The 26432-nt window shown below is 54.6% G+C and overlaps 1 protein-coding gene across 2 annotated transcripts in view; it reads left to right on the top strand.

Moving 5' to 3' along the window:
• NKD1 (NKD inhibitor of Wnt signaling pathway 1) overlaps nucleotides 1–26413 on the top strand; it is an 84472-nt gene extending 58059 nt beyond the window's left edge. Inside the window, exons 5-10 of one of the 2 annotated variants that reach the window (XM_024747443.1) lie at nucleotides 12608–12714; nucleotides 16482–16577; nucleotides 22619–22766; nucleotides 23248–23338; nucleotides 24670–24797; nucleotides 25818–26413. In XM_024747443.1, the coding sequence (XP_024603211.1) occupies nucleotides 12608–12714; nucleotides 16482–16577; nucleotides 22619–22766; nucleotides 23248–23338; nucleotides 24670–24797; nucleotides 25818–26410 (1163 nt within the window). In that variant the 3' untranslated portion in view covers nucleotides 26411–26413. The remainder of the gene's footprint in view (nucleotides 1–12607; nucleotides 12715–16481; nucleotides 16578–22618; nucleotides 22767–23247; nucleotides 23339–24669; nucleotides 24798–25817) is intronic. The other variant, XM_024747445.1, reaches the window with a different exon arrangement.
• The last annotated feature ends 19 nt before the right edge of the window (nucleotides 26414–26432 follow it).

The following is a 26432-nucleotide window of genomic DNA, read 5'->3' on the forward strand; positions in this document are numbered from 1 at the left end:
CGTGGGTGCCTTGCAGGGAGGATGAACTGCTGTGGGGTGGTACTTACAAACATTGGTTGATGGATGGGGGATAAATAGGAGGTGCCCGAGGGTCCCAGCTCCTGTCGGGGAAAAGTGTGGAGATTGGTGGCACTTGGTCTGTCCCTACGGCCCACCAGCTGCAGGTCGAGCTTTGAGGGCAGCCTGGGCACCTTGCCAATCACTCATGGTGTCCAGGCACATCAGTGCCACCACTGACGAGGGGAGGGGTTGGGAGCCACTAGCCTGACTCAGTTTCCCAACTGAGGGGTTAGATCAGGTTGCTGGTGGTCAAGTTTCCAGCCCTTTTCTTCAAACAAAAGCTTACACAGAAGCACAAAAGGTAAGACGGACCAGGTTGCCGAGAGATGCGGTGTGTTATAGTCAGTATGTTATCTTTTATGTAAAAAAGGGTACCAGACAATACTCTGTATTTCCTTGTATATATGAATGTACACCACATATGTATGTATACTATTGTGTAGCTAGAGGTCTAGACGGACAGAAACAGTAGTTCCTTCTGGACAGGGGAGGAAGAGACTAAAATTGGAAAGCGTGGTCAGAGGATCGTAGTATTAACTGGAATTCACGTTTTACGTTTTACGAGAAGAATGTGATCATATATTCCTTTGAAATGAAAGACTAATAACAGAATTAAAAAGTGAAAATAGTGTAAATATAGCAGTAGGGTGGGACTGCTCTGGGCCTGCCTGTGTGGCCCCTGAGACTCCTTGGAGGTGATGCTGGGCCCCAGTGACCGTCTGTGGTTCTCCGGCCACCGTTGGCGCCAGGTCCGAGGCGCCCCCTCCTGCCCCAGGATGAAGGACCTGGCTGTGGACGGCAGGCCACCCCATGGCTAAGCCTGGTGAGAGTAGCTCTGCCGAGTCTGGCCACGGAGAAGCGTCCACCTGGCCTGGAGCTGGGGCTGCGGGCATCCCTCTGTGCCTCGGGCCAAGGGAGAGCAAGCTGAATCCTGAATCTCTTCTTTGTCTTCCTGTCGACCAAGTTCATTGCCTCTTGGCTGGCTGGAGGGCTGTTAAGGGAAAAAAAGGCCATCTGAGGCGTGAAGATAAAAAGAAGTCTTTTAGCCATCCCAGGAGAGGATGGCTTTAGCTCCTGCGTTGTTATGTAAAGCCGGCCCTAATCCAGCGTCTTAACTGCCTTAACTGGCCAGCTGGGAGCTCACGGGATGGGAGATTAAGGCTGGGCTTGGAGCTAGGGCTGGGGCTGTGAGCTCCTTTTGAACTGTGCAGAGAACAAAGTAAGCATGAAAAGTCCCGCGCTCCAGAGCTGGCCGGGTGTGGAGGGCGGGACCCGCGGCTTGGGGGCTGGGGGGTGGCGGGGTGGCCAGAGGACCTTCTTCTGCTGACCCAGCAGGGTGCTGAGGACTGGGGAGGGTCATCCCACACTTCACTCCAGTGCCCACCGACGTCCCCACCTCCCCAGTTGGGCAGGACGACAGGTGGTGGCAGCCTGTGGCTTGTGGCCCGAGGTGGACATTGGTGTTAGGCCTCCGGGAAGCACTGTGTCTGGGGGTGTCCTCCCGACCCAGCAAAGACTGAAGTACTGTTCCCGTCAGGAGGGAGAGACCTGTAAATGGTCACAGGCCCCTTCTCTCCAGCGTCTTAGCTCTCTCCCACCTCTCACCCTCAGCCTCTGCCCTCTGAGTCTCAGTATCGTGGCTGTTTCTTGTCTGTTGACCTCTTTGCTTGGAGGGGACAGCGGGCAGAGTGCAACCAGCTTGGCATCTTCCATAGAAAGTTGACTCCACAGAACCCAGTCCTGCCTTCATTAAGGACCAAAAGCCGCTGAGTCAGGCGGCCCTTCCCACGGGGACCAGGCCGTCCCTCCAGGCTCCCAGGGCTGCTGCCAGGCAGGCCTCCATTTGGCCCAAGCCGGCTTTCTCCTGGCAGAGTCCGTGGGGGTCTCTGCTTCCCTGGCCGTGGTCCTGCTGAGCAGAGCAGTGGTGTTGGGACTGAGACCCGGACGGCTGAGCAGCCCCACTGTGAGTCCAGGGCCTGTCCCAGTCTGCATGGCTCAAACTTTGTCTTCCTGCAACCCCATCGGAGCGCATGAGAGGCACCCTTCTCCCTTTATTCTGAAGTCAGACCCCAGATCCAGCCTGGCTTTACCACCACTCACTGTGTGACCTTGGGAGAGTCACTTAACTTCTCTGTGCTTCAGTTTCTTGTTGGGGGCAGTCATAGTATTCCTTCCTCAGAGTTCCTGTGCAGATGGCGAGGTTATATAAGCCCCGAGAACAGCCCTGGTTCAGAGTATGCCCGTGTCTGTGAGCTGTCCTGACTCTTGTCTCGTGGGTTCCTCTTTCTTGAGGGGGAGCCAACTGGTGTTTGTAATTATTTACTAGTCCAGATCAAAGAAGACCTATTTTCAAAGCTTCTTTAATCCTATTAGACTCTCTGAGTGTCTCCTATCACTCTCAGTGCACAACATAGCCTGGCAGGCCATAAGTGCTCAATAAATACAGATCTTCCTTGACTTATGATGGGGTTACGCCCCGATAAACCCATTGTAAGTTGAAAATATCGTTAGTCGGAAGTGCATTGTGTACAGCTAACCTACCGAACATCATAGCTTAGCCTTGCCCACTTTACATTAGCCTACACTTGGGCAAAATCATCTAACACAAAACCTATTTATAATCAAGTCTTGAATAGCTCCTGTCCTTTATTGAATGCAGTACTGGAAGTGAAAGACAGAATGGCTGTCTGGGTACAGAATGGTTGTAAGTGTATGGATTACTGACCCTCGTGATCGTGTGGCTGACTGGGACCTGGGACCCACTGCGGCTGCCCAGCATCACAAGAGGGGTTGTACTGCGTGTATCGCTGGCGCGGGAAAAGGTCCAGCTTTGAAATTCGGAGTAAGTTTCTACTGATTGTGTATCATTTTTGCACCATTGTAAAGTTGAAAAATTGTCAGTGGAGGACGTCATGACTGTGCTCACAAGAAGAACGAGGCCAACACCGTGAAGTCACTGGAGTCAGGCCCCCAGGCAGGCCCCATGTGCCCCCACTCCAGTCCATCCAGGCTCCCAGGTATGAGATGTCAACCATTCACAGAGCAGAGGAGCCCTTGGGAGGCCGTTAGTCCCCTTCCTTTGCGGTAAGAAATCTGAGGCCCAGAGAGGGGATGTGACCTGTCCAAGGTCACACAGCAGACTGAGGACAGTCTCTTCCTCACTCAGCAAGTATTTACTGAGTACCTGCTGCAGGTGTGGGGCCTTGCTGGGCTCTGGGTTCGAGCCACCCACGAGGTCGGCAGACCTTGCTGTCAGGGTGTCGACATGGAGGAGGCAGGGTAGTGGATAAATAAGCCAGGGAGTGAGCACACAAGTCTCTGGGAGTGGCGCTCTGTGAGGAGGTGACACCCAGGGAAGGGTGGAGTGTGACAGGCCTCTCTCAGGAGGTGACATTTCAGCAGACATGCAGGTACCAGGAACGAGCCACCACGGGAGAATGTGAAGGGTGAGCCGAACCCCAGATGGGAGGAACGTGGGGCTTAGGGGAGCACAGAGGGGAGGCCCATGTGGCAGCAGGAGACCCGGAGGATGAGCATGGGACCACGGGCTTGGGTTTCACGCTGCTTTTGGAGAGAAACTGTGGGAATGTTTGAGGCAGAAGAGTGCCAGATTCTGACTTCCACATTCACCAGTTAATTGTGGCTCCTGGGAAGGTTGGGTCATTCCGAGGAAGGAAGGAAGCAATGAAAACAGGAGGTGATTGCGATAGTGCAGGGGAGAGGTGATGGCCTTGGCCTAGCCTGGGGCTGAGGGGCTGGAGAGAAGTGGATGGGTCTGGGGGAGAGGGGGGAGGCCTGGGAGACAGGAGGTGGACGGTTGCGGGGGAGGGAAAGAAAGGGATCCGGGCACACCTTAGAGTTTTGGCTTAAGGAACTAAGGAAATGTTGCTGGCACTTCTGCGGTGGAGGTATTGGCAGGTGACAGTCAAGGCTTTTGTTTCTGGATATGTCAGTTTCAAGATGCCTGTTTGACCTGCAGGTAAGGGATGCTGAGTAGACAGTTGGACACCGAGTCTAGGGTTCAGGGATCATTTGGGGAAAAGAGAGAGAGAGACAGAGAGCCAGAGAGAGAGAGGGAGAGAGTGAGAGAGTGAGGACTTCTCAGGAAGTGGCCACAGATAGCTCCATGGGAGTCCTGGGTGAGGCTTGTCAATTGGTGGGGCTGGCCGGTGGTTCCCATAAGTCTGGGAGGAAGGGGAGTTCACTGCAGAGCAGCAGGGACCCCCAGACAGAGGGGGCAGGCAGGCCACACCCCGCTGGCTTCTCTCCCTCAGTTCAGAGCCTGTCCTGCCGGTGAGTGTCAGTCGCCCAGACTCCACTCCAGTGCAGTCCCCCCAGAAGCCCGGGCTTCAGCCGTGACAGCAGTTTCTCTCAAGTCTGTTCTTCATAAAAGCTCAGCTTGAACAGTGGAAATTCTGACTGGTGTCAGATACCGAGGAGGCTTTCATAGTTTCAAGTAGCTCGGGGTTAGATTTTAAAAGTTGAATTTCATCACATGTTTTAACTTGGGCGGGGATGGGGGAGAGTGGAAGGGACATGATATTTTTAGCCCAAAGAAGGCTTTTTTCCCTTTCCCTCTCCCTCTCCCGGCGTTTCCCCCTCCTTCCCCCAACAGATGTTTCGTCTCAATCCTATTCAAACCTCAAAGCGGAGTGGCCATCAACCTTATGCTCTGATGAGAAAAAAAGGCCAGAATGCTATGTGTTGGGAAGGGTTTTTTTTTTTTTTTTTCCCCTTTCTTCTTTCCCCTCAGTCACAACTGGCCCTTAAATAAAATCTACTTACAGAAAAATGTAACCTGGGGAAGCAGGAATGAGGAGAAAAAAACCCAGGAAGGGGTAGACACCTGCTGGTGGTGCCAGAAACCAGCTTCGAGAGTATTTCACTGGGTCAATTATGTGTTGCTGTTGGTTTTGTTTTTCCTGAAAAGCAAGGGCTCCAAGTGATGGACAGTTAAGTCAGGATTCTTTGGGTTCTTTTGGATATGCAACCCAAACTCGCTTAAGATCTGGCTCATGAAATTGAAAAACTCTGGGGTAGATCTTGCCTAAGAAGGGCTGGTTGGATCCAGGAGCTCAAACCATGTCATCAAAACACACACGCATACACACACATAGTTCATCCTCTCTCCCTCCATCATCTCTCCCTCTGCCCTCTGTTAGTCTCTCCCACTAAGGTGGCCAAGATGACTACCCTGATCTGGGTGCTCACAACCTACAAGCTGAGCTATCGCAGGTGAAAGAGAGCTCCCAAGTCCATTATTTCTTGCAGAAGTTTGATTCTTACTTTACTGGACAAAGTAGGTATAGATTTTGTGGGACCCAAGATTATCCAGTTTGGCGGGGTCTTCTTTAGGAAAAAGAAGACATGCTTCTTTTTCATGACTATGAACCAGTTATATACAAATATATGTATTTATATATTACTGTTTACAATATCTTTCCCACTAAACCTAAATAAATATATCCCCAACTCACCCTCCCCTTAGCGTGATTCCAGAAATGCTCGTGTTCACTCCAATACCATGTGACACAAGGGGACGTGTGGGAAGTCAGAATGGGAAGAGACAGTGTTCTTAACCGATTGAGGATAAAATATCTAATTTTGAAAGTGCCACAAAAACAAGCAAACAACCAACGTCAACACATTCCAACTTGGAAGAGGCCCGTGCAAGCGAGAGGCCCAGAAGCTCTAGCTTCGTTAGGTCCACGATGAACTGTCCTTTGCCACTGAGCTAAGTCACAGGGCCATCAGGATGAAATAAGCTGGTCGGGTCTGGGTGCTGGGCGCATCCCGGAAGCTCGGAGTGGGATCAGCCCCTGGTAAACCAGATGGATTGAGATGGGGGAGGGGTGGCCCCCTAGAGAAAACCCAGATGCTATTATCAGAAGGGGAGAATGGTTGTGGGACAGGCAGGAACAGGTGTTAACTATCGTTGTGTGACAGAATGGAGAGAACAGTGGCTGGGGGGGCAGGAAACTGGGATTTTAGTTTTCTGTTCCTATACCGTCTGCGTTCACATCCTGATTGTGCTGCTTCCTGTTGTTTCATTTTGATGGCGATGATGACGAGACACTTCTACGTAGGGTGACAGGCACTGTAATGTATGTTGGAGCTGCAGCAGGAGTATTCAGTCAAATGAATAATGAAAATAACAGTATAATCGGGGATCACTGAGCAGGGAACTCTAACCTAGCCCCTGAGGGCATGAGGGCATTTCTTCTCAGAGGTAGGGACGTTTACAGTGAAGACCTGAAAGGTGGACGGGAGTTGGAGAGACAGAAAGAGTGTGCTCTTGGTGGGGGAAAAGCAGCTCCGTGGAGAGATGGGGCTGAGAGACAGCAGCTGGCAAGTGGCTCAATCAAGTTTGCTTTTTACACTTCGTTCCCTCTTGTAAAATGCAAACGGTAACACACCCCCGCATGGTGCTATTAAGAGGACTTAGTGGAATAACGTGTGCACCCACTAACTTTACCAGCTTCCACGTACAGCCCGCTGCTGTGTGCAGGGACAGATAGATTCGTGTACCTCTAGACCCTCGTTCCCCGAGGAGCGCCTCATGCAGATAATGCAAGAAACCATTTGGCCTGGAATGCACATATGATATCTTTCTCTTTTTACTGGCAGTAGATTTACCCTCCTAATTATATTTGGCATAGGCTAATATTAAAATTCATCTGCATTCCCTCTAACAGCTGCTTTCGGAGGGTTGGGGAGTCAGAAACATCCTGGCAAGCCACCCTGAGCCTAAAATATTTGTGGCAGATAATCTGCATGTGGACAATTGAGAAAGGCCTGTGGCTACATTAAGGCCAGGGTCCAAACTCCCGCCAGAAGCTCTGGCTTGTGTTAAATCTTACTTACATTGTATCAACTGAGAAGAACTTGCCAGGTAACCAGGCTAAGAGAGGTGTGCACCTGGCATTTCAGCGTTAGTAATTTCTGGTCTTTGGTGGGGTTGATTTAATCATACATGTTTCAAATTTGTCTCTTCTTCCAAAGTTTAATATCAACCAGGCCTTTCTGGATTGTGTTAAAATAAGCTGGCATTGGCTGATATCATCCAGGGTTTGGGTTTTAGCCGACGTCTGGGATTCAGGAACAGACCTACCCTTTTTAAACCACCCCCTTTCCCATGCCGGTTCGCAGTCTCAATCACACCAGAATTCATGGTGTTTGTTATGCAGCCTGCCTTTCGTCCACCTGTGGGTGGGGTTTGCTGCAGTGGACCTCGCTGGGATGGAATATCTGCTCTGTGCACGTACGGTACGTGCTAGGCACTGTGGGCAGCCCAGGAGGCAGCAGCTAGCAGAGCCAGCTCTTTTGAGAAACTTGCATTCTGCCTGCGTGGATGTGACCGGCTCCCATGAAGCCATCAGGAGATCCCAGATAGGACTGCAGACTGAATGGGTTTAGACAGCCCTCTGCTAGCAACAAATGCATTTGTACAAATTGGAAAAAGGGGCCCCTCCTCCAGACATCTTTCTGCCATCTGTCCGAAAACGGTCACAAGCAATACACAAATCTAGGATGTCCGGCATGTGAACAGCGCCCCCTAGAGTTGTACCGTGCACAGCTGGCTTCTTAGAGCCGGTCTCCCAATGACCCCAAATGACCCTGACCCCAAGGCCAGGAGTGGGGGAAGAACCCTGGGGCGCTCGTCCTGCTCAGGAGGGTGGGGCCTCAGGAGGCTGGATCTGTTTCATTTCACAGCCCTTCTTCTTCTCATGCTTGGGCGGCGCCAGCTGTCAACAGTTCAGGCTGGGTGGGCTATGCCATCCTGCTCCCTGGGTCACTGCTAAACAGTCCCGAGAAAGTGACCGTGGCTCTCCCAGCGTGAAGTCCCAAATAAGCCTCAGATGCCTCCCATTAGGTCCCTGGGTGGGTGTCAGGGACCCACGATCAGAGTTGCGCCCATTCCGGCATTTCCTACTCTCCGCGGTGCTCAAGCACTCTCCTGTTTCTCTCTCTCTTCCGCCCCACCCCCACCCCCTTTTTTTAAACTGGGGGAGGGGAGAGGGAAGAGACTGTCTTTGATCTCAGCGGAGGAAAAAAGTCTGTTCTGTTCAGGCTTTTGGCTAACACAACAAACAGTGTTTAAAATTTAACTTTGCTTAATTAATTAGTAATTCTGTTTAATGCTGTCTGATCTCCCTCCAAAAGGTATTTTGAAGCTTGAGAAGGGAACATCAAAGGGAGCCGGGTGAAGATGGTCAAGTAATGCATTTAATCTGGCAGTTGCTAGGGGTGGAGAGATGCCAGGCTGGGAGCTAATGTGGGACAGAGCCATCATCTGGTAAACACAGACGGCCGGCTGGCTCCTCGTGGCTGTGGCCGTGGTGAGAGGAGGGATAGGGAACAGCTTCCAAAGAGAAGGAGCTCCACACGCTGCCCCAGACTTGTTTGAGCTGAGACCTGGTTTTAAGAAAGCAGAGTTGACGTTTTCTTTCTTCCATGGCTACTGTGTATGGTTGGGCAGGTTGTGGACTGCACAAGGATTTCCAGTCAAGCAGGTGAGCAGCAGGTGAAGCCTGCACCCTGCCTATCAAGGATGTATCCTCGTAGGTGTGCAGAGCTGCACTTAACCTAAGGCACAGTCCACATGCTTTACTGTAAAGGGCTGGGAAAGTACATGTTTTAGGCTTTGTGGGCATTAGAGTCTATGTTGCAGCTACTCAACTCTGCTTCACCATAGACAATGGATGTGAGTGTCTCTGTGTCCCAGTAAAACTTTATTTACAAAAACAGGCGGTGGGTTGGCTTGCCTCTCGGGCTGTAGTTTGCCAACCCCTGCTCTAGGTCACCAAGGGTTCTTCATAGGCGAGTGAAAGGCTTTGGTTCCTCCTCTCTCTGTCCCTTCCCTTCCTTTTTCTCCTACCCCTTGCACGGCTTTGCTTCCTGCTTTCAAATTAGCAGTGTTGTTACTGTTGCAATTGAAGAGTGATCAGAGTCCCCCTGAAACTATGCCCCGCAAAAGATCACCTCTGGGGGCGGGGCGTGGGAAACCTGCTGGGCTGCACAGGAATAGGAGACAGGGAATGCGCTTGGACTCTGGTGCTAAAACCCATCTTGACAAAAATATCTCCAGTTGATTGGACCCAGGCAGCCTGTGGCGAGCCCCACTCACCCTTCTCCCACCTGCCCATGTGCCCGAGGACAGATGCACGGAGGGAGGGCGATTTGTTCTGCACAGGGGTGGCTGGGGCAGGTGGCGGGTTTTCGTTGTTTGCTTTCAGTGGGTTATGTGGATGGAGAAGCAGGGTCCCTGAGTCCCAGCCCAGGCCTCTGGCATTGGGGTCTGCATGGCTTGCTGACTGGTTATCTGCCACCTCTTCTGGCCGCTGGGCAGGGGAGAGTGAAAGAGAGAAAGACTTTCTTTGGTGGGGACAAAGGGGCGCTGACTGTTCCTGGCCCCCAGGCCCCAGGGCAGATGGCTTGCAGTCAGTCCTACTACCCGGCTGTACCTGTCCCCATGCTGAGAATCGGCCCCGGCTGGGTGTCCAGGTGGTTTTCTGAGCTAGGGTGGCATGAGGGGTCAGACCCCCCTGGTGAAGAAAGGACAAAGCCCTGGTCTTTGGAGAGGACATACGATGAGGATAAGGGATGGAGGGGGATGTCCCTCTCCTCCCTGGGAGAGGAGAAAGGAAGGCAGGAGGGGAGGACCTGAGGAAGGACCGGGCTGTTTGGGTGTCAAGGGGAGGGGTGGTCCTGAGAAGGAGAGAGCAGGGACAGAGGTTTCTTTTCTTTGGGTTTTATCAAGTGGAACTTGAAAAGCAACATTGAACCTGAAGGTGGTTTTCTGATAACTTCCCTTTGAACTTGAAGTTTGGTTTCGATAAGCCTGGCCGGCTTGCATCTCCAGCCAGGACTTCGGCAGAGGGAGGCAGCAGCTTTGAAGATGGAGCTGGCCTTTGTTTTTCTTTCTTCTTTTTCTTTTTCTTCTTCCCATGATGGTGGCAGCTCTGGCCCAGCAGTGCACTGATAGATTTGAGATGGAGGGATCAGGGTGGCGCAGGCCGTATGCTTGGCTGTCCTTGGGTTACTGGCCAGTCTCCCACCTGAGTTCCCTGGGGCTCGGCGTCACACCAGAGCGGGACGCCTTCTGGCCCTGGAGGTGTTTGCTTTGGAGGAGCAGGGAGGGCTGGACTTGGTTTCATCCACTACCCCAGGAGCGGTCAGCACCAGTGACCTTCCCCTTGCAACTGCCCCAGTGATGAGGATGCCAAGTGCCCCCACCCCGGAGGAGCCAGATCTTTTAGGTTTATTCTCATTGGCCTCATTCTGTGAAACGACCAGGGAGGAGCCAGGGTCTGTGACTGAGATGGTATCTCTAGCCAGAGCCCCTGACAGCTCTAGGGAGTTGTTGCCTTGCTGCGGGGAAATGCAGAGCCGGGGGCTCCCTGCATCCCACTGGGTGTGAAGAGAAGGACAGGGACACCCGGCAGTGGCTGCCTCAGCCCCCAGGCCCAGCCACGAGGGGAGCTGTGATGGAGCCGGGTCAGTCACTGGCTGCCATAGCCTTCCTGTCCCCGCCTGTCTGGCCTGTGACTGGAGCATCCTTATCTTTATCTCCTTCCCCCCTGCCCTGCTCCCTACCCAGGCTGATATGACACTTTGTGTCTGTTTGTATCCCAAAGCCTCAGTTTAAAAAAAACTTAGCTGCCCACTTCATGATTCCTAAAAGATTAAACGTGTCGGGACATCATTCCCCAGACATGACTACTAATGGCTGGACCCCGTGTGCTGGCCCTGGCTGGGTCTGTCTTTGCCCTTTCGGTCATAGCTCCTTGAATCCACACAGGAATCCTCTGGGGAGGGGACTGTTATCATCCCCATTCTACAGTTGAGGAAACTGAGATGTCTAGAGAAGTTACGTGACCTGCCCAGGGCCACACACGGTGTCGGGAGGGTCAGAACCCAAGCAGAGACTAACCTGTCCCTGGGCTGGCACCAAGTCTCCTGAACCAAGCCGGGAATGGCCTGGAGTGGTCGAGAGCATGAGCCAGGTCGCTTGGGTTCAAATCCCAGCCCCGTCAGTTAGTAGCAAAGCACTTAGCCTCTCTGTGCCTCAGTTTTCCCATCTGGAAAGTGGAGCTGATAGCAGTAGCTGCCTCACAGGGTCGCTGTGAGGACCGAGTGAGCCCCTGAACGGTGTAGTCAGCACTGTGTGAGGTCACTGCCTCGTCTTCATGCACGGAGGCCACCAAGCTGTGCGGGGCCCCACGGGAAGTGCTTTGGATAGCTGCTGGGCCCACGGGGCGGAAGTGGAGCGGGAGGGCTGGGGAACTTCCCCAGCAGCCACTCCTGGGTCCTGGTATGCAAAGGTGTGTGAGTGCGGTGTAAGGACAGGTCGGGGGGGGGAGGCAAAGCCCCCCACCTAGTTTCCTGGCCTGGTGGCTGCATTTCTCCAGGCTCCTGACTTCCCAAGAAAGTCCACCCATGGTTGGGGCCACTGCCCAGTCATCTCAGCTCCTTACATGGCCCTCCTGGGCCACCCTGAGTCAGGCATAAGGGGACAGTTCCTCAGGTGGGAGCCAGGCTCCATTTGCTCCCCTGTAAAACAGGACAACAGAATCACTGCCCCAGGGCAGCTGAGGGAATCTAAAGAGAGGAGCTGTGAGGCTGTTTTGGAAAGCACGTTTTTGAGCAAACTTGAGTCCCCTTTATCAGGCAGAGACAGAAGGGGCTGAAGGGGTCTTGCGGGACTTTCAAGATCTGAGGGAACCTCGTGGGCTGGGTCCTAGCTCAGAGATGATGGCTGCTCCCCTGCACTGTTCTCCTGGCACCTGTTAGGGGTATTCACGGGAAAACGGTGTCCACAGGCCCCGGGCTTTCATGCCCACCTTCCCACTGCTCCTGGGAGGACGCACAAGGACCATAGAACCCTCTGCTCAATACCTTTGGCAGAGGGAGGACCCTCTAGGTGAGCAGAGGCAGAATGAAAGGCCCGGGGTGAGCCGGCTCCTGAAGATACCATGGTGTGCCTGCCTGCGTGTCTGTGTGCGCGTGTGTGCTCGTGTATATGCCCCTCGCCTACCCCAGTGAACTCCATTTCTATCACTCCCCATTTCTGTCCCTCTTCCTGACCACCCACCAGTGTGCCCAGGCAGGTGGCATCTTCGAGGACACCACGATGTCCTCCTGGAAGGCAGAGACTGCAGAAAGTGGCTGTGGTCCAGAGCGCCCCCTGGGGGCTCCAAAAGCACCTGTCTGCCTTCATTCACTTGCCCTTTGGCCCAGCACTGCCCTGGGTGGCCTCAGAATGCAGAGAACAGAGGCCTGAGAGGCCCACTGGGGTGACCTGAGCAGCGGGCAGAGAGGCACCCTGGGAAGAGGGTCTCCCCTGGGGCAGCCCTGGGCATTAACGGGGCCAGAGGACAGAGCAGTTGGACTGCAGCAAACCGGCAGGGCAGAATGGGCCCCACGCCATGGCGAGGACATCCTCGGGACAAAGCCACAGGGAGCTGGTGGCCCCGCAGCCCGGCACCTGGGCTTGGGAGGCTCGGGACCCACCTCCTCACGCTTTCTTCCTCGCTTCTCCCTGCAGTGGCCCTGCCTCCCGAGAAGACGGACGGGCTGGCCAGTGGAGATGAGAAGAGGATGGACAAGACAGGCGAATCCTGCCCGGGCTCCAAGAAGCAGCTGAAATTCGAAGTAAGTTTCCTTTCCTGGTGCTGGGCCCTGGATGGAGATGTTTTCTCTTCTCGGTGCTGCTTTTCGAGGAGGGAAGCTGAGGCCCATCCAGATTTGAAGGCCCCTCCCCTCCTAGGTGAATAGCCGCCCTCTGGGAGAGGTTTCTACTGCTACCTCTGGGGCCGCCCCAGCTCAGCTCAGGCCCTGGGGACTCCCCTCTGCCCTCCTTTCTCAGCTTGGGGCCCCTCTCAACATGGAGTGGTGGCCAGAGGATACCCCTGGGCTGTGGCCTGGTGGCCTGGGGGAAGGACAGGAGAGTGAACAGGGGAGACGGCACCCTGGCCCTGGTGCTGCTGTTACTGCCTGGGTGACCACCCTCTTCTCTGGGCCTCAGCTTCCTCATTGGTGAAAGAAATCTTTGCTTCTAGCTCCCAAGGCTGTTCTGGGGAGCATGTGGGGACTCCCAGGTGGGGTGTGGACGACCAGGAGACCTGGGGCAGGTCCCTGACTCTGGGACTCAGGTGGTCAACACCAAAGGGGACATGCGCGCCCAGAGCCCACAGTCTGTCTGTCCTGCCTCCCCGAATGGAATATGAAGCTCCTTCTGTGTACCAAGCACAGGGCCAGGTGCTGAGAGCAAGACCTAGACCTGCCCTCAGGGAGCTTACCAGCTCCTCCCCGCCCTCCTTTTACCCTCACCTCCTTCCTCCTCTGTTCCCTTCATGAGATCACTAGGGCATAGCTCTGGGGCCAGCAGGTGAGGGACAGTTCCCAGCTCTGCCGCTGCCTCACTTGCGCCCCCCACGCCGTGAAATGGCGATATCTATCTTATTGGGATGTCGGAAGCATGCATCTCAAGTGCTTAAAAGGGTGTTCAATTCAGAATGAGTACTTCCTTTCCTCCTTCCAACCAGTGTTGATTGACAACTGCAGGTACCAGGGAACCCGGCAGTGAACTGGACATGGTTCCTGCTCTCATGGAGCACAGCATGGCAAGGGGGACAGATGAGTGACCTGGGCCCAGTAACTGCACAGTTGGTGACGTGATGGGGATCTGGGATCATGGAGGGGGACAGGGAGGTCACCTAAGTGAGGCCGGAGGGCTGTGGGGTGATGGGCATTTTGGCAGTCCAGACACTCGATGCAGTGCCTGGAGGAGGGAGCCGTGGCTGCAGGCAGAGGTTGGAGGGGGCGAGTGTCGATGCTGAGCCTCTGGGCATAGGAGCACGGGTTGGGAGAGGTGATGCACGGGGGTAGCCTTTGGTCTCAGGAGGACACTTCTGGTGGAGGGAAGAGCACGGCAGAGTCCTGGAGGCTTGGCAGGGCCGGCGGGCTGTGCGGGACAGCAAGCTGCATCGTGCAGGGAGTCGGGGGGATGATGCAGGGGTGTGGGTAAGACAGGTCGCTGAGGGTCCTGGATGCGGGAGCTCAGGGGTCAGGTGGCATCTAGTTGAGGAGCTGTGGGTGCTAAGCTTCGTCCTGAGCTCCCCGACCCCGGGTCCCTGCAGGTCTTCTGGGGGTGCTCGGCAAAGCCAATGCCAAGCCCAGAGGCAGAGGGAAGGCCCAGACCCAGACGTCTTCCCAGGAAGCCCAAGTGGGTCCGCTTCCGGAGTGGGGCCGGCTGTTGCCTGTGACTCATCCATGGTCCCAGAGGAAGACTCACCTGAGAGGTCCGGGGCTGGGGGGACAGGAAGGTGCACGTGACAGAGGTCACGGGAGGTGGGGGTAGTTACTTAACCCGTGTTTCTGAACTTCTAACCCGAGCTGTCTTTGGAGCCAAGTGGAGGGGCTGGGAGAGGGAAGCAGGTAAACACCGTGTGTGTGTGTGTGTGTGTGTGTGTGTGTGCACGTGTAGGTGTGTGTATGTGCGTGCATGTGCGTATGAATGTGTGTGTGCATGTGTATATGTATGTATGTGTGAGTATGTGTATGTATGCGTGGGAGTGTATATGCATACGTATACGTGTCCGTGTGTGTGTGCTCGCAAGCACGCACCCGTGTACAGGCATGTGTGTGGGCCGATTGCTGTGCTGCACGACACGGTGCCTCAGAGAGCAGAGTGGGCACTTGGCAGGTATCAGACAGGCATGTCACAACTGAGGGAAGGCCGACTTTGAACTCAGCGTGGGCTGCCCAAGAACTGCTGGAGGGAGCCGGCTTGAGCTGTGGAAGCCAGGGGCAGGGATGCCGTGCTGGGGCTCACTCCCACCAGCCTTGGGAGGCCGGGCACCTCCGCTCTCTGGGGGCTGAGCCAGTTCTCATGCAGAAGGAGAGTTGGGCCGAGGATGGTCTGGGGGTGTCGTTGCTTGTTTTCATAGAACTGTGGCTCTCAAAGGCCGTTTTTGGATCCTCTTTCCCCAAACGGCCATCCTTTCCGGATCTCTTTGTCTGGGGTTCCGCCGGCCCCCGCGTATGTGCCGCCAGTGACAGAGCCCCCGCTTCCCAGCTCCAAGTCCCTGTGGTCAGACACCTCGGGTTGTGGGAGTGACGATGACATCATCACTATATTAACCATTCCAGCAAACACAATCGCAGCTACTACCATTAATTAGGCTTTTCTCTGTGCCAAGAGGCATACACACTGGTTTCCAGTCCTCCTAAAGCCGACCCTGAGACAGGACTTGGGAGGTGATCCCAGGGGGTAGCAGGGAAGCAGGGGCGCCCGTGACGGGGGGTTGATGGGCGGGTCACGGGCAGCTCGGCTCTGTCTGTTGGGGCCCCTCGGAGAGCAACTCCGAATGTGCTCAGGTGTGTCCCCCGGCCTGGCCCTCCCTGTTCAGGTTGACTGCTTGGGGCTGCCTTCGGACAGGGAAGCCGGGCGCCTGAGGTGGGAGGTCGGAGACTGCCCACCGCAGCTACAGGGGAATGTGGAGGGGGCCGAGGGGACGTGGGACAGAGCAGTTAATGCTCCCAACAACCTTCTGAGGTCGATACCATCATTTTCCATAATTTATGTGAGGGGAAACTGAGGCACAGAGAAGAGCAGGGCCATGTCCAAGGTCACGCAGCTGCGGAGGGCCAAGCCTGGGCTGGCACCTGGGGCAGACTCTTTAACTCTTAATGCCCCTCCTGTCCTACCTTCCAGGTCAGGTGGCCACCCTGGGAGTCCCGTCACGGCTCCCTGAGTCACCCCTGCATCTTCCAGTAGCGTCTAGCCCTGGGTCCAAGTGCATTCTTCTTGAGGCCACAGAGCCTCCTCCCAGAGGCCCCCTTGTGCGTCCTTGGCCTTTGAAGACCCAGAGACTGTCTGCACCTGGCAGACACCTCTCCCCAGACCCACGCTCCCCTGCCCGGCTTGGCCTCTCTCCCGGGCCCGTCACGTCTTGGTCATCACGCTCTTTTTTTTTTTTTTTAATAAATGTTTTTATTTATTTAATAAATTTATTATTTTTAAAAAATTTTTTGGCTGAATTGGGTCTTCGTTGCTGTGCACGGGCTTTTCTCTGGTTGCGGCGAGCGGGGGCTACTCTTCGTTGTGGTGCGTGGGCTTCTCATTGCGGTGGCTTCTCTTGTTGCGGAGCACGGGCTCTAGGCGCGCAGCCTTCAGTAGTTATGGTGTGCGGGCTTCAGTAGTTGTGGCACGTGGGCTCTGTAGTTGTGGCACGTGGGCTCAGTAGTTGTGGCTCGCGGGCTTCGGTAGTTGTGGCGTGTGGGCTCAGTAGTCATCATGTTCTTCTTCACACAGAGTCTGGGGAGGACGGGGGAGGTGGCAGCCCCATGACGTGGCCTATGGGTGTTCCAGCCTCCGCGTGATCAACCACGTTCGTCTATTGTCTGTTTGTGTCCAGGAGCTGCAGTGTGACGTGTCTGTGGAGGAGGACAGCCGGCAGGAGTGGACCTTCACTCTGTACGACTTTGACAACAATGGCAAGGTCACCCGTGAGGTGAGTGCACCCGCCTGGCCTCCCGCCAGGCCACGCCCTCGGGCGCAGGCCCATGATGAGCCGGCCACTGCTGTCCCTTCCCCTTCTCCTAAGGGTAGGTGGGGAGGGCAGGAGCGAGGCTGCTGGGAGCTTCACGGAGACCTGTGAATGGGGAGGGGAAGGGCTGCCGGGCTGCTCTTGGCCGAGGCACCGTTCCTGCTGCAGAAGGGGCAAGAGGCAGGCGCTGAGCCCAGGCCTCCCTAGAGGAGGACCCTGGGCCCCAACAGAGTCCTGTCCTGCCTCCTTCTCTCTCTGGTCCTGGAGCTCTGAGATCACCCCAGGCCCCTTCCCACCTCGGCCAGTCTGCCCAGGAGCTGGGGTGGGCTGGACAGACAGAGGCCAGGCAGCGCCTACCCCCACTGATGCAGGAACGAGCAGCCCCAAGGGCCCGGCGAGCGGCTCAGTTCACAGGCCCGTTCCTCCTCCCCCTCCCCTCCGCCTACATGCCTGTGTCTCTCTCTCCCTCAAATCTCAAATCTCCCCACATCTCTTTCCTCCCTCGGTTCCTCGCGCCCTCTCTACATACCTGAGTCCGCGCATGGCGCACCTGCTGGGTGCATCTCCTGTGTACTGGGTGCACAGTGGGCAACAGCACAGACGCAGTTTCTAGCCGTGTAGCTCCAGCAGTCCGCTGAGGGAAGCAGAGCCCGAACAGTCACAGGGTCATCGTAAGCTGTGACGTGTTCAGTGACGGAAATAAACAGAGTGGTATGAGCGAGATGGGCAGGAGTGTCCAGGGAAGCCTCTTGGAGGGGGTGACGTGGGCGCTGAGCTGGGCAGAGCCATGGGCCGGGGAGAGTGAGGGCGCTCAGGGCATTTAAGGAACCAGGGGAGACTGGTGCGGTGGCTGCTTATCCAGAGAGACAGGGCTGCAGCCGGGAGCCGGCAGGACAGCTCGCGCAGGGCTTCTCAGGCTCCAGCCAGCATCCTAACTCTGATTCCAGGTGTTACGGGAAGCCAGGGGAGGGCTGCTTTAAGCTGGCGAGTGATCTGATCTGAATTATTGCCGACTGTTGCTGCCTCTCTTATGCCTGGGTCTTGGTATCATCCCTTCTGCCTCCTTATTGCCTCTTCTGTCCTGTTTCTCTCTGACATCCTCTCCCTCCCCAGGAGGCCCTGGTGTTCAGGTGCGCTACCTGTAACAGATCTGCATAGAGAGAGGTCTGAGATGAGCATGGCTGGCCCCACGCCCACCTCTCGCCCAACACGTGAGGGCCTCAGGGTGTTCCCAGGGAGAATTGAAGCTTTGCTCTCTTATCTCCCTGTCCCAGTTCAGGGCTCAGTATTTTCTTCTCTGTAGACAGTGCAGGAAAACCTGCCAGAGGGGAGACCTGGGTGAAAAAAGCCCACCTCTTCCGCAGGCTGTGGTTTGGGGGTTGTTAGAACAGGTCGGAGGAAGAAGCTGTGAGTGAATTTTAATCATTCAGGACTCTTTGGGGAATCAGTGACAGAATCCCAGCACAAACTACAGTAAGAAAAAAAAAAAGAGGACTATGTTGGCTCATGTAACTGAAACTTCAGTCCACAGGCACTGACTTCAGGCATGGCTGGATCCAGAGGCTCAAGGTCTTCAGGACTAGCTGTTCTTCACGGTTCTCTTTCCTCTGTGTTCCTTTATTATCAGGCCTGCTCTCCGCTTGGCAGTAGCGAGATAACAGCTGATAGTTTCAGTCTATATCCCATGCTCTTTGCAACCCTCCCAAATTCAGAATGTCAGCTGGAGTTCCAGAACCGAATCTGACTGGCTTTGATTGAGTCACATGTCTGCTCCTGAACCAGTCATTTTTGCCATAAGTTTGTGATGCTTTTAATGGCCAACTCTGGGTCGATGTGCTCATTCTGGAGTCAGGGGAAAGTTATTTGATCCGTGAGTCACATAGACTGAAAATGGGGCGGGGTGGATTTGGCTTACAAAATAAAATCAAGGTGCTGTTATTAGGGGAAGAGACAATGGATTCTAGGGAGGCAAAGCCCCCAGAGGGACCTGGGTGTTTGGGAAGCAGTGGAGACCCTTCCTGGTTTGGGACCCTGGGGAGATGAGGGATGGTTTAGGGGAGACCCCCAAGTGCCCTCTAGCTGTGATGCTTTTTGTTGGGGGTTATTGTTTTTCCATAGCGAGGAGCCCCTGTCTCCCACCCCCCTGCCCCCACCTGTTAGGGAATGGAGTTATTATCTTCACAGGGGAACACATTACAGGCTTGAAGCCTGCGTAACAGAACTGAATTGGGGTGGCAATAGGGGGCAGCCAGGCTGGGCTTCTCAGAGGTGTGGTGGCCTCTCCCCTCTTCTAACACGTGAGGTGGCCCAGACGACGCAGCCTCTGGTAGCCGTCCTCTTCCTTTCTAGCTCAGAAGAGGCCGAGGGAGCCTCAGGAGCTGACTGTAAAAGGGTTTGTCCCCCACCTCGGAGACCTTACAGAAACCTTGCAGGCAGACACTGCATTCTGCTTTCCTTTACCCCTTGCTAACAAGATGAATAGAAAGGAAGTGAGGCTTTCCAAGGAGGGTGCTCCAGCTCGGCCCCTGGGGTGAGCCTTCACTGGTTTCTTTCTCCTGCCCAGCAGCAAGGAGGTTGGCTTCCAGTCCAGGGAAGACCCAGCCTGGTGTTCCTTTGGGTCTATTTTTAGCCCCAAAGCCACTCCTCAAATCTGGCTATAAGTACGGTTCCCCTCCACACCCTCTGGCCATCAGCATGCATGTTCCTCTGTGCTGGGGCAGACGCGCTCCCGCCTCCCCACAACCACAGCCTACAGCTTCCCAACTCGGAAGAAAAAACCTGTTCATCCTTCAGGTGTTCACTTGTACAGTATTTACAGGCACCTACTCCTCTCCGTTCCGGACCCTGTGCGGTCAACAGGGCTGATTTTCCAGCTGGGATAGACAAAGCACACATGTTCCTAGACCCCGAATCAGCTGGAACGCTCGGGGATCACACACCAGGGCCCCAAGCCTGGTATATGGTGCTTAGGTGATGACGTTGGTGGACCTCACTTTCCTCACCTGTAAAATAATGACACCTCCTTCACAGGCTTCCTAAGATGATGAGAAAGAGTGGGCAGTCATGGTGGTGCAGAGCAGCTCAAGGGAAAGAGAAGGGGGAAGAGGGGTCCTCCGTGGGCCTTGCCAGAAGAGCTGGGATCCCCAGGGAGCCAGCAAGTGAGTAGCTGGAGCCCAAGTCTCAGACTGGCAGCCCCACCGTCCCAGGCTAGCCCTCAGATGTTCTGGCCCAGCACAGGCAACAAAAGCAAAAATAGATGAATTGGACTACATCAAAATTAAAAACTTCTGCATCAAAGGACACAATCAGCAGAGTGAAAGGCAACCTATGGAATAGGAGAAAATATCTGCAAATCATGTGTCTGAGAAGGGATCAATGTCTAGAATATATAAAGAGCTCCTACAACTCAACAACAAAACAAACAACTCGATTAAAAAATGGGCAAAGACTAACTAGATATTTCTCCAAAGAAGACACACAGATAGGCAATAAGCACATGAAAAGATGCTCAACATCACTAATTATCAGGGAAATGCAGATCAAAACCACAATGAGATAGTACCTCACACTGTCAGAATAGCTGTTATCGAAAGGACAAAAAAATAACGAGTGCTGGTGAGGATGTGGAGAAAACAGAACCCTTGTGCACTGTTGATGGGATTATAAATTTGTTCAACCACTATGGAAAATAGTACGGAGGTTCCTCAAAAAATTAAATATAGAATTACCATCTGACCCAGAAATTCCACTTCTGGGAGTATACCCCAAGGAAGTGAAGGCAGATTCCTTAAGAGATACTTATACAGCCATGTTCACAGCAGCATTATTCACAACAGCCAAAAGGTGGAAGCAACCCAAGTGTCCACTGATGGGTGAATGGATAGGCAAAATGTGACATATCCATACAGTGGAATATTATTTAGCCTTAAAAAGGAAGGAAATTCTGACACATGCTACAACACGGATGAACCTTGAGGGCATTACGCTACATGAAAGAAGCCAGTTACAAAAAAACAAATGCTGTGTGATTCCTAGAGGTTATCTATGAGGTTCCTAGAGGTAGTCAAATTCATAGAGACAGAAATAAAATGGGGGCTGCCTGTGGCTGGGGGCAGAGGGGAATGAGTTGAAAAAAATTACCTAGTTGCCAGTATCAAAGATTCTGAAGATTTAACAAGAGATTCTGGGTTTCTGGCTTCTCTGGAATGACCCTCAGCCTGCACTGCCACATTACAAATCAGTTGAGCTGGGTGGCTGCCGCCTCCTGTGGGTGGGAACAGTACCCCAGTTGGCCCCAGCATTCCTGGTCATCCATCCACCTACCCGCATGGCCATGGCAGTGCTTGGTGTCACCTCTGCCCAAGGGCTTATGGGTGAGGGGGCAAAAGGGGGCTGAGTCTGTCTGTGTTCATGAAGAGTCTCTGGGCAGATAATCGACCATCTGTGAGCCTGACCTATAGAGGGCAGATACCTTTTCCAGAGTTTTCCAACATCATTCAAAGTGGGAGGCCTCCCCTCAGACCAAGGACCTTAGCAGATGCCCGGTACAAAGGGAGACCTAGTGAGGGGAACCTGCTTCCCCCTCCGTCACCCGATCAGGATTGGAGAGCACTGTTCTGGTTAAGGGGGTAGCTGAGGCCCAGAGAGAAGATGAGATTTGGCCAAGTTCTCACAGAATAGTTTATCTTTGTGGACGCATCCACTTTTCCATTTTTCATGCAGGAGGTGCTCATCAGACCAGAAGTAGATGCTGTTGACGCCCACGCCCGCAGTATCTGAGGCCCTCCTCCAAGTTTACCTGTTAGTGCCCAGCATAAGAGCTTTCTCTGGTGCCTGGGAGATGGCTTAGGCTTTTCAGTACAGCCTGGAAGTCTGGGGGATGTAGCGTCCCTGGTGCAACTCTCCACCCATAGCATCCCTGGGGCAATTTTCTACCCCTGAGGGATGATGGTATTTTTTTTTTTTTAACATCTTTATTGGAGTATAATTGCTTTACAGTGTCGTGTTAGTTTCTGCTGTATAACAAAGTGAATCAGCTATATGCATACATATATCCCCATATCCCCTCCCTCTTGCGTCTCCCTCCCACCCTCCTTATCCCACCTTTCTAGGTGGTCGCAAAGCACCGAGCTGATCTCCCTGTGCTATGCAGCTGCTTCCCACTAGCTATTTTATATTTGGTAGTGTATATATGTCAGTGCAACTCTCTCACTTTGTTCCAGCTTACCCTTCCCCTTCCCCGTGTCCTCAAGTCCATTCTCTACACCTGTGTCTTTATTCCTGTCCTACCCCTAGGTTCTTCATGACCTTTTTTTTTTTAGATTCCATATATATGTGTTAGCATATGGTATTTGTTTTTCCCTTTCTGTCTTACTTCACTCTGTATGACAGTCTCTGGGTCCATCCACCTCACTGCAAATAACTCAATTTCATTTCTCTTTATGGCTGAGTAACATCCCATTGTATATGTATGCCACATCTTCTTTATCCATTCATCTCTCAATGGATACTTAGGTGGCTTCCGTGTCCTGGCTATTGTAAATAGAGCTGCAGTGAACATTGGGGTACATGACTCTTTTTGAATTATGGTGTTCTCAGGGCATATGCCCAGGAGTGGCACTGCTGGGTCGTAGGGTAGCTCTATGTGTAGTTTCTCAAGGCACCTCCATGCTGTTCTCCATAGTGGCTGCGTCAATTCACATTCCCGCCAGCAGGGCAGGAGGCTCCCCTCTGGGATGAGGGTATTCTGAAGCAGCTTACACAGTCCCTCCAAGCTCCCCGGTGTCCCGGAACCCCGCTGCCCACGGCCCTTCCTGTGCACTCAGGTCATTCACTCTCCCTCTCCCTCACTCTTGCTTCCCCTTCCTGTGAACCCCTGACATCCTAGTGTTTGCCTGAGGCTGGGCTTTGGGGTAACCAGGGAGGTTTCGGCCTTTCAGATTCCGGAGGCCCTCCGATTCCTTTGTTTTAAACGCACGTGGGTCTCTGCTTCCCTTGCCATCCAGGACATCACCAGCCTGCTGCACACCATCTACGAGGTGGTCGATTCCTCCGTCAACCACTCCCCGACGTCGAGCAAGACGCTGCGGGTGAAGCTCACCGTGGCCCCCGATGGGAGCCAGAGCAAGAAGACCGTCCTTCTCAATCATCCCGGTGAGGGCTGGAGGGCCACGCTGGCCACGGGAGTCGGTCCACTCCCAGCTCTCAGGGAGGGTCAGTGCCCCACCTGGGAGGAGTGGGAGGGAGTCCTGGGGCCTTTCCTGCGAGCTGCTCTGTGGACAGGTGGGATTTGAGTGGGTCCTTGAAGGTTGGATAGGGAAGGAATTCCAGATGGAAGGCCCTGCATAAGCAAAGCGCGGGAGGTGGGCCTGGGCGTGGCCAGCAGCCGCAGTAAAGGCTTCTGTGATGGGGAGCGTAGGTGGGCGGGGCCTCGAAGGCAGCTAAGGAGTCTGGGGAGGAGGTGAGTCCGGGGGAGGCATCAGGCAGGGCAGGAAGCTGCGAGAACCCTCCCCGCAGAACCATTGCGAAGCTGCTGTGGGCCAGTTTCAAGGGCTGTGTGCTAGGCAGCCTGGGTGGGGCCGGGAGGCCCACGGGTGCAGGAACAGGCTGCTCACCGGGCTGTTTCTCTGGTTGGACTCAGACCTGCAGAGCACCAGGCCCAGAGCAGAGACCAAGCCCGCCGAGGAGCTGCGAAGCTGGGAGAAGAAGCAGCGGGCCCTTCTCAGGTAGGGCGGGCGCGGGCAGAGCCGACCCAGTGCCTCTGAGCACGGATTGAGCCCCAGCCGTGGACCTACCTCTAAGGGATTCCAGGCAGGAGGCTGCAGTCTACATTCTCCTCGGGGGCAGGGCATAGGGGGGTGGGCAGTGATTTCAGAGGTCAGGTTCGCAAATCAAACTCAGTTGCCCAAAGAGCTAAATGGAGGTCCACGTTGCTTCATCCAAAATGCTTTGGGCCAGATTTGTTCTGGAATTTGGCATTTGTTGAGTTTTAGAAAGGTGCTCCCAGTGTATTTCTATCTGGGATCTGCACAGCACCCCAGGATTTAGCACATAGATATTTCTGCAGGGACACATATAAATATTCATGCTAAGTGAGAGAAAGACTATAGCTACCTTCGCATCTGTTTAGAGCAAGCTTGGCTGCCAAATGGGTTATGGAAGATCTTTGTTTTCACGTGTTTTGGATTTCAGAATTGTGGATAAGGGGTTGTAAAGCTGCAATTCATCTTTCACCTGTTGTTATTTAACTGCAAGGAAGGAAGTGAGGAGAGGAAGGGAAGAAAGGAGAGAGACTGGGTAAAGAAAAGTGCTGAGTAAACAGTAATATAAAGTAACAGTAATGTGGGACAGTATCTACTGTGAACATGGAGAGGTAATGACTGGGATTTGAGAAGCAAATAGGGGAAAGAGAGAAGGTGGTCCAGGCGGGGACACAGCATGGCGTGGGGAGAGGGCTAGGAATTGGGGGTGCCCAGGCTGGCTACAGATGTGGGGGGCTGCCCTGGGGGAGCAGGCAAGCTAGTGTGGGCAGATCACAGAGGCCCTTGAAGGGGAGAGGCAGGGAGCCCAGAATCCCGCAGTGGGAGAAAGGTCACCTCTCTCCCCCGCCCGCCCCTCCCTGCACCTCACACCACACCGGGAAGGCCCATTCTGAGCTTTGGGCAGGTTATGGAGTGTTCCAGCCTCAACTCCAGTGGCTTGGGGGCTTCTGTTCTCCCCACCCCGTGGGGAGCCAGGTGGATGTTAGGAACACATGGTTTGAAGCCTGGCTCTGGAGCATCCTTAAGTTTTGACCAGTTACCTTCTCCTTTGCTTTGGGCCTGTTCAAAGCATGGTCCCTAACCCGTCCTCCCGGAAGGCCCAGGGAGGCCAGGCAGGGGAGGAAGAGGAGGGACAGAGCGCCGACGTGCTCACTCCCTCCCGCCCCTGCTCCCAAGACCCAGACAGAAATTAACAGAGGATCCAGAAGGGTTTGTCCTGGTGGCTTCCCAGGAGCTCGTGGGACCACTCCCACTGCGAGGCCAGGGCCCACCCTCTCGCTTGCCTTCCCTGATAGGTTCCAGGGTGACAGCCGTCTGGAGCAGTCCGGCTGCTACCACCATTGCGTGGATGAGAACATTGAGAGGAGAAACCACTACTTAGATCTCGCTGGGATAGAAAACTACACGTCCCAGTTCGGGCCTGGTAAGGGAGCTCCTTCACCAGTAAGGGCGGCCAGGGCAGGGCGTGGCGGGGCGGGCAGGTGGGCTGGTGGGGGAATGTGTGTTCGCTTGGGCTGGGGGAAGGCCTAGCTTTTACTGGACAGAGTGTAGAGTCTTCTTGGAGGAGATGGCATTCAAAACATTTAAGACATTAAAGTAAAACATGCACAAAGTTGAACAAAATCAAGTAGTATCCGAGGGTTTATAATTCAATGAAAACAACAGTTCGGTGCTGCACCCCGACCCACCCCTCGTCCAGTGAGGACCCTGGGCTTCGTTAAGCAAAACAGTGCTCTTTTTTTTTTTTTTTGCGGTAAGCGGGCCTCTCACTGTTGGGGCGTCTCCCGTTGCGGAGCACAGGCTCCGGGCGCGCAGGCTCAGTGGCCATGGCTCACGGGCCCAGCCGCTCCGCGGCGTGTGGGATCTTCCCGGACCGGGCACGAACCCGTGTCCCCTGCATCGGCAGGCGGACTCTCAACCACTGCACCAGCAGGGAAGCCCAGGGCTCTGTCTTTATCAGCCCTTGACATCTCAGCTCTTGCTAAGATAGATGAAGACACAGTCCACTTAATTTCACTCCCCACAACGCCCTTCTCCCCTTCCCCCCGCCCCCGCCCCGTGTTTAATTCCTCTCTGAGTTACCTCTATAAGTTAAGGAACATGCTTGTAGATTTCCTTTGTGCTCCAGTGACCTTAGGCAGTTTTAACAATGTCCCTGTCTCCTCTCTTTCCAAGCTCTCAGAAGGAGAATTAATTATTTTTAAAGACCTAACACAGAAACAGTTTTTCCCACTTAGCAGATGGCAAAGTTCCATTCCAGAAAAGTTTCATCCAAGGCAGAGGGAGGAGCAGTGGGCGGGGCGTCGGGGCATCGGGTTAGCTCTGATAAGGAGCAGCTGCCTCTATCAGCCTGGGAGAACCGGGGGCGGAGTGGTTTCCAGGGCACCGTGTGACACCAGCACACAGTAGGTGCTCATTAAACATTTGTTGAATTGGTTCCTAGGCTCCCCGTCAGTGGCTCAGAAGTCAGAACTGCCACCCCGCACCTCCAACCCCGCTCGATCTCGCTCCCACGAGCCAGAAGCCATCCACGTCCCACACCGAAAGCCCCCAGGCGTGGACCCTGGCTTCTTCCACTTTCTTGACGCCCCATTCGCCAAGGTCTCGGAGGTCCAGCAGCGGCTCCGGGGTGGTACCCAGGACGGGAGCAAGCACTTTGTGAGGTCCCCCAAGGCCCAGGGCAAGAGCGTGGGTGTGGGCCACGTGGCCAGAGGGGCAAGAAGCAAACCCCCCATGGGACCTGCTGTCCCCGCGGTGTCCCCATCCGCCCACCTGGCCGCCAGCCCGGCCCTCCTCCCCACTCTGGCGCCCCTCGGGCACAAGAAGCACAAGCACCGTGCCAAGGAGAGCCATCAGGGGTGCCGGGGCCTGCAGGCGCCCCTAGCCGTGGGCGGCACCGTCGTGGGGCGGGGCCACGTCAGGGAGCTGCCCGCGGTGGTGGTGTACGAGAGCCAGGCCGGCCAGGCGGTCCAGAGACACGAGCATCACCACCACCACGAACACCACCACCATTACCACCACTTCTACCAGACCTAGAGCCCCGCCCCCGCCCTTGCCC

The sequence above is a fragment of the Neophocaena asiaeorientalis genome, unplaced genomic scaffold (genome assembly GCF_003031525.2).
Source record: "Neophocaena asiaeorientalis asiaeorientalis breed wild unplaced genomic scaffold, Neophocaena_asiaeorientalis_V1.1 scaffold438, whole genome shotgun sequence".
In the NCBI taxonomy this organism is placed as follows: Eukaryota; Metazoa; Chordata; class Mammalia; order Artiodactyla; family Phocoenidae; genus Neophocaena; species Neophocaena asiaeorientalis.